Raw genomic sequence first — 14,092 nt, 5'->3', positions numbered from 1 at the left:
TACATTACTATTACTTAAACATTTGTTCACAAATGAAGTAGGATTTTTAATCCGATTTAGTATTGCTGAATTCACCCATTCTCTCGTATCAAAATAGCCATTATAAATAGATAGTAAGACAGTGGTAGGCACTTAAGTGAAATGGGTAGAAAGAGAGAAAACACTCCAGTACCTCCAGGATTCACTACCTGACTAGAAGTGAAACAAACAAATGAATGACTAATATATCTGGCTCTTTGTTAACATACTGAATTAAATTATTTTGTCTTTAACACTGATTTAAGTGATTATGGTAATAGTCATGAGCAAAATGATTATAACCATAAACTTTTGTTGAAAATGTATTCATTATAATTATTATTATTATTATTATCATTATCATTATTATTATTATTTTTATTATTATTGTTGTTATTGATTTTGTTATTATTATTATTATTAAAAAAAAATTCTGTTTAATGTAGACTTTTTAATTTAGTGGATTCAATTAATAATGTTAAAATTCTATGACATTTTTGAGTGAAAGATTCTTCATACTAAAAATTTTTTGCCACCATGAGAAAAAATTATAAGAAAAAGAATAATTTGTTTGGAATGGGACTGATGTCAAATCTTTGCCATGTGATGCTTTGCCACTTGAGGCTTTACTCACTTCAAAGTAGCATAATATTCAAGTTTAATATCAAGTGGTAAAAAGGTCCAATCAAAATATGTGCAAAAAAACATTCAATTTCAATGATACAGATAATACTGAATGAGTAATCAATAAAGAATCATAACCACCACATATAAGTAATGAAGCTAATTAACTGAAAGACTTTCCTGCTTCATTTTCAACTGTTTTTGAAGTAGTGCAGCCAAATAAATGATAATATCCCAGTCTCCCTTAGCCACCCCAAGACCCTTCAAGATCTCCCCTGTGGTGCGGTTGGTGATGCCCATCAGGTAGTGCAGCAGGTACACCTTCAGACCTAGACCTATTATGATTGACTGCAGGCACGACTGGAGAGCAGAATTTGAGTGAAACAGCTTACGGCCATAGTGCTCCACCCCCCGAACCAGAGTGCCACTGTAGGCCACCCCTGAGATGTGGCCTGTCTCGATGTTAAGCACCGTCACTTGGTTCTGTGGGTAATTAGTGGTTGTGCTGAAATCTGCCAGCTGGGAACTCGATATGAAATTTTCTCAATCTCAAATGAACTGTTTTCTAAGGTATTATTATGGGTTATGTTGAAATTTATTTGTACATGTACCTCTCTCTTTTATAATGAAAATGGTGACCATTTAAACCATAACTATGTGTGTGATATGAGATTGTTTTCTTCCCAGAAAGTGCTTGAAATCCATGTAAATCACTAAAAGAACCAAATCTACTCACCAGTGTTGCATTTGACATGAGGTCCTGGACATGGAGGCGTTCAGGGATGCACACCCCCATCACTTTATACTGCTGCAGATGGTGCTCTGTCACAGTGCCAGTGTGCCATCTACCACAAGTAAAACATTCTTCCTCAAATAATAATAACCATACTATCCTGACTAAAAAGCTAAGGTACCTTCAATCCTTGTCTCACAACAAATGCTACACTGCAGCCTCTGGTCATGGTAAAAGAACTTATAAAGATCAGCAGTATAATTATTATTAACATGGTCTGCAATCCATAACAGATAAAGAATGACTTACAAACACAGTACAGAGTTGTTCCCTGCCTCACCTGAGAACTGGCAGTTGAGTGGTTGGGACCCGTGGCAGGAGGGTGGAGAGAGCTCGTACATACATGATGACAGTTGGCTTGTAAACTTCTTCTGCAGCAATGAGAACAGGCCGGCCAGAGAGTAGGGAGTGAACCAAACAGTGAGACACCCCACAAAACTGCTGCACCAGACCAGCCAACCGACATACTGGTGGGGAAGATCCAAGGAGTATTGGCACTTCATTACTATCTATTTTCTTCCACTACCTCCTTTTCCTTGTTTGAAGCTAATGTGGAGTAATAAAGATACGATGACTGACACTGGTAATGTTAGTATGGGTAAAAAAAAATTACAACCACAGCTATGATTTCAGCTTCAACTAAATAGATTCTTACCTTTACTGATCACCTTTCTGTTGTCAATATCTACTTGAGGGACTAATTCCCCCTTGGCCAAAGTGGAGACATCTTCCTCCACCCCCTCCTCCTCATGAATGTCTTCATATTCTACAAAGTCCAGAGCTGGATTGGAGGTCCAGCTGCTCATGCTGGTCACACTCGACTGAGTAACCAGCATCTTTCTTCTCTCCTCAGTGCCACCTGGATAAAGACAATTGCTGCAGTTTGAGAGATGATAATTACTGGTAAATACAGGGGGTGAGATTAGGACAGAAGTTTTACAAGGCTGTTCCACTCAAGCAAAAACTGCAATCTTCTCGCTGGGATTTTGTATCAAATATTGATGAGTAAATAAAAATAACTACTACATAAGGCAATCTATAACCAAAACTTATCGATATGCAAATACTAGGAAACTAAAAAATTATAATGATTTCATACAATGTACATATAAAAAATACCATGGAAGTGCAATTAGTATGTTCCATAAGTATAGGAATGCCTACCTTTCCTGTCTTTAGTTATTTGTGAAGTAGAACACTTGTTTTCAACTGTGTCCTTTGCTTCCTCTACTCCTGGAGATTCAGTTATATTTTTATCATCTCTTTTATCACTGGAAGAGTCCTGTTTGACAGAACTTTCACTATTGGGGTTCTGGCTTTCTGGTGACTGTACATTGGAGATCTTTTCTTCCCCTGAGCGAGAGAATACTTCCAGACAGTCAGCTGCTGCAGATACAAGAGCTATGTCCAAGGGATTGTCCACAGCAGCTATGTACTCTGAGTCTGGGGTGGACACATGGGATGTACCATTCCTGAGAAACTTTACAAAATGAGTATCCCAACATAAGCCAGAGTATGGACTGGTCTGGAGTGGGGGCTTGCTGCTCCCCTCATCCTTTAGTATGTTAATGACAGGCATATTCCCAATGAACAGGGAGCCAAATGGATTCTTGTAGATCTCACTGTCAAGGTCTTCAAATCTAAGAGTAAGGAATGGCTTGCAGAATTTCTCATAGATGCCCCGCAACTGGAACAGGCAGCGCACATACCCTACTCCACACAACTGCTGGATGGAACGCATGTCATGGAAATTTCGCTTCATGAGAGACATGATGCATATGGCTGGCTGGGTCTTGACCTCAGGCTTCTCCAGCATTCCTAAATCTTTCAATGCTCTGAAGAGAGGTGAATGAGTGCTAGACATGATAAGCTCGGTCAAATTATTCAGGTCTTCCTCAATATCCTTCTTTTCCTGGAGGAAAAAAAAAAAAAAAAAATCAACAAGATTGCCCAAATAATACTTAACTATTCATTATGTCTGTTCACCAAAGCAATTTATTCATGATATAAATCAAAGCCATTCAACTTAAAATTGTTGTTAGTCTAAAGAATAATGTTTTCAAAGCAACACTAATCCACTCACCATATGTGGCCTGATGACATCCAGGATATGCTGACATTCCATGAGCTGCGTTGCTAAGCTTTCTAGTGTTGTGTGCTTTAAAAGAGCTTCCTCCTCCTCTTCTTCCTCCTCCTCCTTTGGACTAGTCTTGATTATAGGGGAAAGGCCAGGGTCTTCCCTCTTCATTCTGACAATATGATGAATCCAAGCTTAAGTTTTACTTATCTATATTGGCATGGAGACTGCTAATGCATTTGTTCAATATAGTAATTCCAAGCATTGAGAAGGTCAGTCATTTGGTATAAGTATCATGACATCATAATCTCTTGCAGTACATGAAGAATTTATACTAGACTAGGTAGTGTATTAACTCACTGGTCAGGAACATCTAATGGAGGACCATCTTCAGAAAACAACTGACTGGGGTTTGGCAGATTTAAGTTAGATGACGAATCGTTAAGTTGTACAGTCATAACAACACTGCTGCTCTTGTCCTTGCTTGGAGAATCATTCATGTCCTCCTCTTTAGAAGGTGAATCTCTTGTGGATTCCTGGAGTGCAATTGTTTGGTGTGTATCCAATTACTTTCACAATACAGTACCTAATCAAGTGTGAGGTATGACACCAAAATGTTTGAGGATATTGACTATCATAATTACAATAGCCTGAAATAGTAGAATAAAAATATGTATGATTTAATTAACTGTGACTTATAGGAATGAAATCCTCAGAGACAGGCAAGTACTGTCTCTTTCACTTACAAGGGATGTGGGAGCAAAAGTAGTGCGTTGGGAATGAATGAAGCGGTCCTTGGTGTACTCCAGGTCACGAATCAGTCCTTCCATCTCCTTTGAAAACCAGGTGAAGTTGCTCATCTTCAAGAACTCTGTAGCCTGCCAACATTAAAGTATTGTTAAAGATTTGCATTAGACATAAAATAAAGGAGTATGAAATGTCTCTTTAGCCACCACACTCTTCACAATATTGTACAATTAGGAATTATACTTGAATGTGCCAACAAAAATTATTCTCTTCTAGCATTTTAACCTCCATTCATCAAACCTATATTCTTCCACTATCCAGTTATTCTCACTTGTCTCAGTGAAGAAACTGATTCAATGTGAAACAAAATAAGAACTACAGCTAAACCTGACTTTCTTTATAAGGTTGACTAGCATTACTCAAACATCAACTGTTATACTATTCTATAATTCTCATCTGGATTGGTAAAGTATCTGATTGAACAGAAAAACTAAAAAAGCAATAATTAGTATGCTCACAGCTGTAAATTTCTGTTTGAGATGTGAAAAGTAATAGAGTAGCTTCTGGTGATCAGCCGAAATGTAGGATAGGCACATGGGTCGCACAAAGCCCCGAGCACGGACATCGTAGAGCGTGAAGTAATGGACATACACATGCACTTCGGGGGTTAGGTCTTGTTGTACCAGCTGAGTATCTTCATACACCCGGAACTCACCACTAGCAGGGGAAAACTGTTGTTGAAAGTGGCCTAAATAATCTTTTGATAATTACAAGAAATTCCTATAAGGACTGATTATTTCAAAGATGAATCAATAAGTCAATTTTTTTCAGTGTGCCGGACTACCTTGTGTTGAGGTAGTCTGTGGACAAAACTTTCACAACAAATTCATTGAGGTCAATTTGGAGTGATGGTAACTGAGGTATAGAGAGAAGAGGCATGGGTCCCTCAATCTCAGAGAACTCAGCCAGTACCACAATGTCTTCATTGGCAGAATTGGGTCCCCATGGCTGAAAAAAAATAAAAATAATAAATAACAATAAGAAGAAAAATAAAGAAATGATAAAAATGTACAAACAACTTACAGTAGAATTAAATAAAACACTCAGTAATTATACATAGAGAGAAAGTAAGTGATAGATTCACGTACCCTGAAGGTTGGGGGAGCAATAGTGGACTGGATGTCAAGACTTTGAGGGAGATTCAGAGGGCCTGATGGGAAAGCTGTGGCCCTGAGGATGCTTGGTTCTGCCTGCCATCTTGACATTATGCTGAGAAAAGAGACTACTAGGCTAAATGCACAAAGATCTTCAACTTACTACATAAATCATAAACAAATGAGGAATAAATAAGGTTATGTGTTCAGCAAGAAGTTTTGACAGGTGGGAAAATCCAACAATATCAAATCCACTCATTACCATTCACACCTCACTCTTAATTAGCTTTTGAAAACGAGTGACAACTGTAGAGTGACTCAGAAATCATAAAGAAAATAAAGTTAAAGCCTTGAAGAGTCTATGAACTATTAATGCAGAATAATATCCCCTGAGGCAACTAAACATTTCTCACCAAAATATGAGGACTTTTCAAATCATGATCAATACAACAAGAGTTTGTTCTGAAACCAATAAACTCAATTGTTATTATTTGTATTATTAACTTATGCATATCTTGTTCACAAGTCTATCAAATACTTTCAGTTACTCATATGTATTCCACTAACCTTCACCACTTTTGAAAACTCATTATTTATATGAAAATCACACAAAGTATTTTCCAAGGCAGGCTAACTGCTCTCCTAACCCATCCTCCTTCACCCACAGTGAGTGCCAGCACAGGGGAGGCAGGGAGTTATAGACAAAAGAGGCAACATAATCAACTCATTCTTGTCACATGATTGTTTCCGTCAATCATCCCGAAGCATTTCAGAGTCAACATAGTGAAGAAATTATGCTGTATGCCAAGTAGTATCTTGCTGGATATTTGTTCACCAGGATTTTCCTTAAAATGCAGTGCCTAATACAAAACATCCAAATGCCCTTCAATAAGAAATATTTATAAAAAAAATGTTAGGTTAGATTAGATTGGGTTAAATAGATTAGTTATGTACGTTAGGCTCGTTGGTTCATGTTAGTTAGATACTTGATCCTCAGACAAAAGTTTATTTTTCTGATTGATTTTGTTGTGTTTTGAATCATTCTGAAGTTTACTCTTCATTGAAAATCACGGTATTACTGCAGTTTCACCACAATCAGCTACGTGTCTTTTACCCACCTCAAGAGATAGAGCTCCTGATTACGAGTAATTTGAACCCCATATATACTAGGTGCAACCTTTTTGAATAGCGACACAGACTTTTTAAAATTTAAGCTGTTTTGGTGTTTTGGTGATCAGCCGTGACAATAGCCTCCCGCATCAAACCCTGCCGCACACTGATGGTGTCATGCGCTCGCGGCAGCTCGGCAGGCTCCGTGACATACCATTGTCTGAGCATGCGCTTAATTGTCTACGCTGATTGGTTCTGTTCTTTGAGACTGAAGCGGCGGCCAATGAAAAAAAAAAAGCATAATTATTTCCACCAATCACAACGGCCCCTGAGGTTAGGTTTAATTAGGTTAGATTAGGTTTAGTTAGGTTGGGCTAGGTTAGGTTAGATTAAGTTTAGTTAGGTTAGGTTAGGTTAGGTTTAGTTAGGTTAAGTTAGGTTAGGTTAGGTTTAGTTAGATTAAGTTAGTTTAGGTTAGGTTTAGTTAGGTTAGGTTCTTTTCTGGACGAAACTAATTTTTTTCTGGTAGATTTCGACTTGTTTTTAATTGATTTACCAGTTGTTTTTTATGCAAATCATAATATGTTTTGGGGCTATAAAAAAAAAAATTGGTTGATTTGCGCCAAAAACAAGTGGTATTTTAATAAAAAGCAAGCCGAAATCTACCAGAAAAAAAAATAGTTTCGTCCAGAAAGGGCAAGGTGCTGAAACTCTGTAGGTTTACCAAAATCACTAATTTTCTCTTACTCAAAGTCAAATTAGGAATGGAAAAACCAGAGATTTTTCGAAAAAACGAACATGAAATTTTCAAAACAATAAAATCTACCGGAAAAAAATATATCTAACTAACAAAACAGGTAAATGTAATTAGCCTCTGTCAGTCTAAAGCTAACCAAACCTTCAGATATATATATGCGAATGTGATTTTATCATCCTATACCTGTGGTTCTTTCAGTGAGGTGTCAGGTGAAGGTTGGTCTCGGGGCGTTGTAAAATAGATACGGTCGGCAGTGTCCTTGGTTCCTGAAGTAATGACATCACCAACCTAGGCTCAAGGTCACATAATGCGATGAGGGAGGGTGACAGACGAGACTTAGCGGATGTGGGGTGAAGACAAAGCAATGTGACAGGAAAGACACTGGAGCGCCGTCTCGTCAGCTGAGCCGACCACGTGATGTAAACAAACCCGCAGCGAGGCGGGGCGGTGTCTTCTCGCTGTTGTGCCAAATGTCCAAGGTCCAAATTACTCCTGGAAAAATATTTTCGAACCAGGAGAGATTTGTTTTGGCACTGCCAAATCACTCCCGTCCTGAGAGTATTAGCTTGTTCCCGAGAACAATAAGAATTATAATGATTACTATCAATGTAACGTTCAGCGTGTTTTTTTTTTTCATGCAATATGGCAACAGAGTAAAAAAAAAAAAGCCATTTACATGGCAGTTCTCGTGCAGGTCCTGGTAATTTTTTCCCCTTTTTAAATTTCAATTCTAGCGTGTATTTAGGCCATAATTAATTTAAAGTCTAAGCGAGAAAGTTTATCCTTTAGAAGTTCTGATTTAATTAATGCTTTATCGAAACTGTCAAAATTGTAATTGTGCAACGGTGACAGAGCAGAACACATGTGGTTTAATTGCTCCCTCCTAAGGGAAATGACTGGTTATCTACTATAACTAACTGAAAAATAAATTGTTGGGTACGTATTTCTGTTGTTGTTACGAACACACACACACACACACTCTCTCTCTCTCTCTCTCTCTCTCTCTCTCTCTTCTATATTACTTGAGAGAGAGAGAGAGAGAGAGAGAGAGAGAGAGAGAGAGAGAGAGAGAGAAGAAGAAGAAGAAGAAGAAGAAGAAGAAGAAGAAGAAGAAGAAGAAGAAGAAGAAGAAGAAGAAGAAGAAGAAGAAGAAGAAGTAAGAAGGTTCTGTAATTGTACACTAACTCAGCTGGCCCTTCACCCTGCGGTGGGTCATAAGGATACCGTACGCGTATACCTAACACCTCAGCTGTCATCTGTCATTCCAGTCATCTATATCAAAATCCGCGCTCCTTTTTTGCAGCAAGGAATCTGAATTCAGTAACTATATTTGATCCTTTTAAAGGAAATATGAAATATTTTACAGTGGCACACGTGATGCTCTTTTATTTAAAATCCCGCGTCGTCTGCTGTCAGGAAGCTGCCATTGAGAGATCTATTGATTACGACTGTCAGGGTGTTGTTGTTCGTGTTGCTTTGCCCCTGTGTCTCTCTCCATGGAAGGGTAGAGATCTAGGAGGCGTGCAGCAGGCGGTGGCTTGAGGCGGAGTGAGAGGCGTGGCGCGGCACCATCATGCAAAACTAGACAGGGGAACGCCAAACTTGTGGCATTGTGTTGGCCAGGCCGTGGCAGGCTCCGTGTGTGTGTGTGTGTGTATGTATGTGTTACTCTGTACTCTTTTTACCATTCAAATATGGAAAGAACTGTCTGTGCTCCTTGCGTGTGGTGTGTGAGCCGAGGCACCGCGGCAGTGGTGTAGCGTCCTGTGTGCTGGCGGCCCGCGCGCAGCTGTGGGCTGCTTGGTGTACCTACCTACCTGATTCACTTGGCTCACCTGGTCAACTCTCTTGGCACTTTTAAATATGAGTGCTGACCAAGCGGGAGCAGCAAAACACTGGAGCCACAGGACGATTGGCGATAGTCACCATTGACATGATCTATTTGTGCCCATTCTTTCTCCTTGTGCTCAGTGACAACACTCGTATCATTAATTATATTAAAGATCATCGGTGATGACGGTCAGCAACACATTCTCCATAGGTAAGTTCGTAATGTTTAGTGGTTTCATTGTTGTTTTATTCAATACACTGTATGGAACTATAGTCCTTTGAAGGGTCTACAGCTTACTGTTCCAGCCCCACTGTACCCTGTTGGAAAATAATGATACCTTGTGGGGTGTCCAGGAGGGTGTGAAGTGTCCTTTTAGTAGGTTACATTAAGTTAGGCAAGATTAGTTTACTTAATGTGGGGATGTAGGGGAAGCAAAGCCCCCACCTAGCCAGGTTAGGTTACAAAAGTGAAAGGTCAAGTTTACTTTATAGGGAGATCTAGGAGGGGCTTCCCCCTTATGAAATAATAATAAGAATATGTTGTCTTAGGTTAGAGACCTAGTGAGGGGTGGGGTCTAGTAAATTATGGGCGTATTTAAAGTGAGAATATTAGTCTTTTTCTGGTTACCTATTCTGCATTTCATCACTTTTAGATCACCTTCTAGTACTTTTGAATATTTTCTTTGCTTTTTATTTTCCTTTTTTTTTCCAGCTGAAGCTGAAACTAAGGTTAAAACTGCAAATCTGCTGTTTAGACCATTGATATGAACATTAGTGGAGAAGATGAATAATATTGACAATAAAGAGTGCCATATTCTTCATCCACTCTCCTAGATGCCTCACATTGTCACATAAGTGGCATATATGGTTTGTTTAATGCTACACAATCAGTTATTATGCTTTGTAGTCTTGTATATGACAAGTGCAATATCCTTGTTTGCCATATCTGTCTGTTCATCTGTTTTTCTTGTATATCTGTAATTGTATTGATGTCAATCTATAGGTAACATCTAGAACCAGCTCTAGTATGTTAGCATCATGTAAAGAGCTGTCATTTACTTATGTGTTGGGTGGCTGATGTTCAGGTGAGACAGTCTAGGATGGCTGACATTGGCTTCCAGGTGTGCCATGGTCTAGATGGAGTATATACATATACAGTATCTGTAAATGGCTTCACAAGACTCCAGTTTGTTGCTAACTGGTTTTGCTATTGGAGCATTCTTTTTGTCATTTTATATTTCTTTGTAATTTTAACCAGTAATACCCTCATGATCCAGTATATAGCTACCTATTAAAGATACAATAATATCATGTTGCCAAAGGAAAGTGAAAGATATGAGTACCTATTTACTGCTTTGTAATGATAACTCATCCTTGGGAACTGTCATCAGTGATATGTACTCACCTTACAAGAGCTTTATTCCCTTGACTCTTACCTCATCATATAGCAAGAAGAGAGAGAAGAAGAAATAATGTTGTTTTATCTGGTATAGAATAATGACATGGTGATGGGAGAGGTAGTTAGAAATGGATTTGGTAGTCACTGTATGTCTAGATGCCAGCACATGACTCCTTGCCAATCCTGGTCATATAATTTATCAGTAGCAACACCTGGTTGCTGCACACCAGGTGAAGACTTCAGTTTTTCTTTGATTGGTTCAGCCATCTCAAAAACTAAGCCTCGTTTACCGTATGGCGCCACTCCAGGCGGTCACACCTCGCGTGTCTCCATGCAGGCTCCCTTCTTGTGCCAAGTAAGAAGAAAAACCAGATATGGGAATTGTTAAAACTTAAAGTGGAGAGTGATGTGAAGGTCCTAGAGATTGGTGATGGAAAATACAATATATGGCTAAGAAAAAGAGAAAACAAGCAAGTTTGAGGTGTGATGCTTCTAGTGAAGATAGAGCTAACAGTAGAGTCAACTACATGTGGGAACGGCAATGCTGAGGTGCTCGAAACAAAGTTAAAAAGGAACCTGGGAAGATGCCTCAGTATTATTGTAACCTGTGTTCCTCTAAAAACCAACTCTTGGGGTGAAGAATACGGAAAGAAAAAGAAATTAGAAAGTACAAAAGCAAGTCTAAGTTAAATGAAGGAAATGAGGATGCATTAGTAATGGGAGATTTTAACTGTAAGGAGGTTTCTTGGGAAAATTGGACTACTGAAGGCAGTGAGGCATCATGGGGAAACCAACTATTGGAATTCGCCATTGAGAACATTCTCACACAATGGGTCTGAAAACTCACAAGATTCAGGGCAAATGAATTATCAAGACTTTACCTTATATTTACTAAATGAACATATACTTATTGAGGACTTAAATTATAAAAGCCCTGTAGGGAAAAGTGATCATGTCCTGATACAATTTTCATTAATAGATAAAAGTAAAAGCAAGAGGAATGAAGACCACAGGAATGAGTGGTTCCACTATAGCAAGGCCAACTTTGGACAGCTCAGGAGCTTCTTTGAGGGAGTGAATTGGAAAGGAGTTATGGAGACTGATGACATTGAAGTTAAGTGGGCCACCTTCATGGAAATATATAATAAGAGAGTAAAGAAATGGGTACCCAAGAGGGCAATGCTGAATACATTCATCAAAGAGTGGTACAATAAGAGATGTGCTACAGCCAGATTGGAGAGGGAGAAAGCATGGAACAAGTGGAGGAAAAATAGGAGATTTGACATGTGGACCAGTTAAATATTTAAAAGGAATGTTTACATCACAATTCATAAAGTTTAGTGAATAAACTATGAAAAACATTGTGAGCAAATGTAAAGACCAACCAAAACTATTGTTCAGATATATCAATGGTAAGATGAAGCACAAAGATATCAGCAAAGTAAAGGTGGAAGGAGAAACAGTTGAAGATCCAAAGGAGATGGTTTAAGTGTTCAATAAACACTTCCACCTAAAGAAAATGAGTTCAAAGAAGAAAGGATAAGTATATTAAATAGGATAGGTTTAGAGGAAGTCAAAACAACAGTAGAGAAAATACAGAATAGTTTGGATAAACTGGAAGTAAGGAAATCAATGGGACCTGATGGGATATCAAACTGGGTTTTTAAAGAATGCAGCACACAGCTAGCTAAGGTGATCCACAATATCATCAGCACCACCTTGTTGGTAGAAACTTTTCCCAAGGACTAGAAACATGCAGACATTATCCCAATCTTCAAGGCCGAGAACAAGGAAGACCCATTAAATTATTGACTGGTATCACGGACGAGTGTGATAATAAAAATTTGCGAGAGAATAAAGAAGAACAGGTGGATGAAATTCCTGGAAGAGAACAGAGTGATAACAGAGAAACAATTTGGGTTCTGGGATGGGAGATCCTGTACAACTAATTTGTTAAATTTTACTCAAGAATAGTGGATAGTGTAGACCGGGGTGAACTGGTTCCCCCTGCCAGCTGGGGTGAATTGGGCCACTCCTCAAAAATTTATGAAAAATCTGAAAATTGAAAAAAGTGAATACTTACCTTGAAAGCCTCCTTCAGTATCTACACAACCTTAAAAAAGTTTTTGGTCCTGATCGAAAACTTATGGTTCCTAGGGCGTCTCCCAAAAAGAGCGTGTTTTTCAAAGTTGCAAAATTTTCGTATCCGAAAAAAACTTTTATTCAATTACTCCTGAAAGTACACTAAATTTTGCTGAATTTTTATAAAAATTGCAGGTCACATAGATAATTCTTTGTTCTTTTGCATGCTTTAATCAGAAATAAAAAATTCCTTTTAGTTTTAGTGCTATAGGCACTTCAGTGAGTGGCCCAATTCACCCTGGTGTATTTTGTATACCGAAGTGTATCGGGCCATCACACTTTCATTATGTTTTTGCTAAATTATAGCTTCTTAATGTTGTTTTTTTTAAGTTATAACCATCATTAGACTTTCCCCTCACACAACTGATATATTGCAACCTCTTGATGTTTGTTATTTTAAGCCTTTGAAGACCAGGTGGGATGCCACTATTGCCAAATGGCAAGCAGCAAACTATATATGCTCGGAAAATTACCAAAGGGGAATTCGTAGATTTGGTGGACAAGGTTTGGGATATATGTTTCAGTCTCCCAAATGTAAAAATTGCCTTTAAAAAGACTGGTTTGTATCACCTGACCGCAGTGTTTATCCAGTAAAGACATTCAACCCAGATCTATATAAATTATGCAAAAGTGCCCAGACATCATCAGAGCCAGTCCACAAACCAGCAACTCCAAAGAAGGTCACTCCTCCCAGAGAGATGATTTCCCCTTCAACCTCTTTCGAGCACATAATGGCAGATGTTTTCAGAAAGCCCTACCCAACCACTAGTGGTACAACACAGACAATGGCAAGAAGAAAAATAGATGTCTATAGTTGTGTCATAATGCACAATAGGCAAGTTCTTAGAAGCAGTCGAGGAGAAAGAAAAGATGATCCTTGAAAAGAAGAAAAACAAAGAAACAGAACCACAAGAAAAAGGAAAGAAGTTTCATCTAGGGAAGAAGATGTTGACGACTTTCTGGAAGAGTTTGAAGAAGAGACTGTAGAAAAGAAAAGGAAGGCCCCAGAAGAGAGGACATCAGGGAAGAGATTCCGCAACAGCACTCCACTAAAGGAGCCCAGTTCAGCAGAGGAGGAAGATGCTGAGCTATTGAACAGCAGTCATTCTTCAATCAGCAGTATAGAGGACATGGATGAAGATGAAGAAATTGAAGGTGTTTGCAATGTTTAATGCTCGGAAGTACAGTAAAATACAGAAAAAGAGAGAAATAGAAGAAAATGGCTACTATGGGGTAGATTATGGAAAAGCATATATTGGGCGTGTGATTATGTGTGGCAAAGAGTTCTTGAAAATGAAGTTTTTGGAAAGAAAACCAAATTACATGTATGACAGGCCGAAAAGGGATGATGTTGATGACTCTGTTGATGTGAAATATGTGTTTTGTGGACCCATAAAGCTTGTGGGCACAACACCTTATCAGATTCGAGGTGTGGATGTGG

At 38.6% G+C, this 14,092-nt stretch overlaps 2 protein-coding genes across 8 annotated transcripts in view; one reads left to right on the top strand and one right to left on the bottom strand.

The window, feature by feature from the left end:
* Window positions 1–70: 70 nt before the first annotated feature.
* On the bottom strand, window positions 71–7,759 carry LOC123506451. Of its 3 annotated transcripts, none has more exons than XM_045258553.1 (12): window positions 7,464–7,759; window positions 5,408–5,544; window positions 5,104–5,267; window positions 4,778–4,976; window positions 4,259–4,390; window positions 3,873–4,048; window positions 3,519–3,684; window positions 2,600–3,347; window positions 2,091–2,294; window positions 1,716–1,902; window positions 1,379–1,487; window positions 71–1,125 (listed from the first exon to the last, which is right to left on the bottom strand). In XM_045258553.1, the coding sequence occupies exons 2-12, from the start codon at window positions 5,522–5,524 to the stop codon at window positions 802–804; spliced, it is 2,526 nt and encodes an 841-aa protein (XP_045114488.1). In that variant the 5' UTR covers window positions 5,525–5,544; window positions 7,464–7,759; the 3' UTR covers window positions 71–801. The 3 variants fall into 3 exon arrangements, with proteins under 3 accessions (XP_045114488.1, XP_045114486.1, XP_045114487.1); XM_045258551.1 differs by having other exon boundaries at window positions 5,408–5,541; window positions 7,464–7,758; XM_045258552.1 differs by having other exon boundaries at window positions 5,408–5,528; window positions 7,464–7,757.
* A 674-nt stretch (window positions 7,760–8,433) lies between these two features.
* Window positions 8,434–14,092, top strand: part of LOC123506449 (ankyrin repeat and IBR domain-containing protein 1-like) — a 95,893-nt gene continuing 90,234 nt past the window's right edge. Inside the window, exons 1-2 of one of the 5 annotated variants that reach the window (XM_045258544.1) lie at window positions 8,439–9,321; window positions 9,823–9,977. The gene's annotated coding sequence lies outside the window, so the exon portion shown is untranslated. Of the gene's footprint in view, window positions 9,322–9,822; window positions 9,978–14,092 lie in introns of all 5 variants that reach the window. The other 4 variants (XM_045258548.1, XM_045258547.1, XM_045258546.1 and 1 more) reach the window with 4 other exon arrangements.

The sequence above is a fragment of the Portunus trituberculatus genome, chromosome 20 (assembly GCF_017591435.1).
Source record: "Portunus trituberculatus isolate SZX2019 chromosome 20, ASM1759143v1, whole genome shotgun sequence".
Lineage (NCBI taxonomy): Eukaryota > Metazoa > Arthropoda > Malacostraca > Decapoda > Portunidae > Portunus > Portunus trituberculatus.
This window is presented reverse-complemented; position numbering and strand designations above follow the sequence as displayed.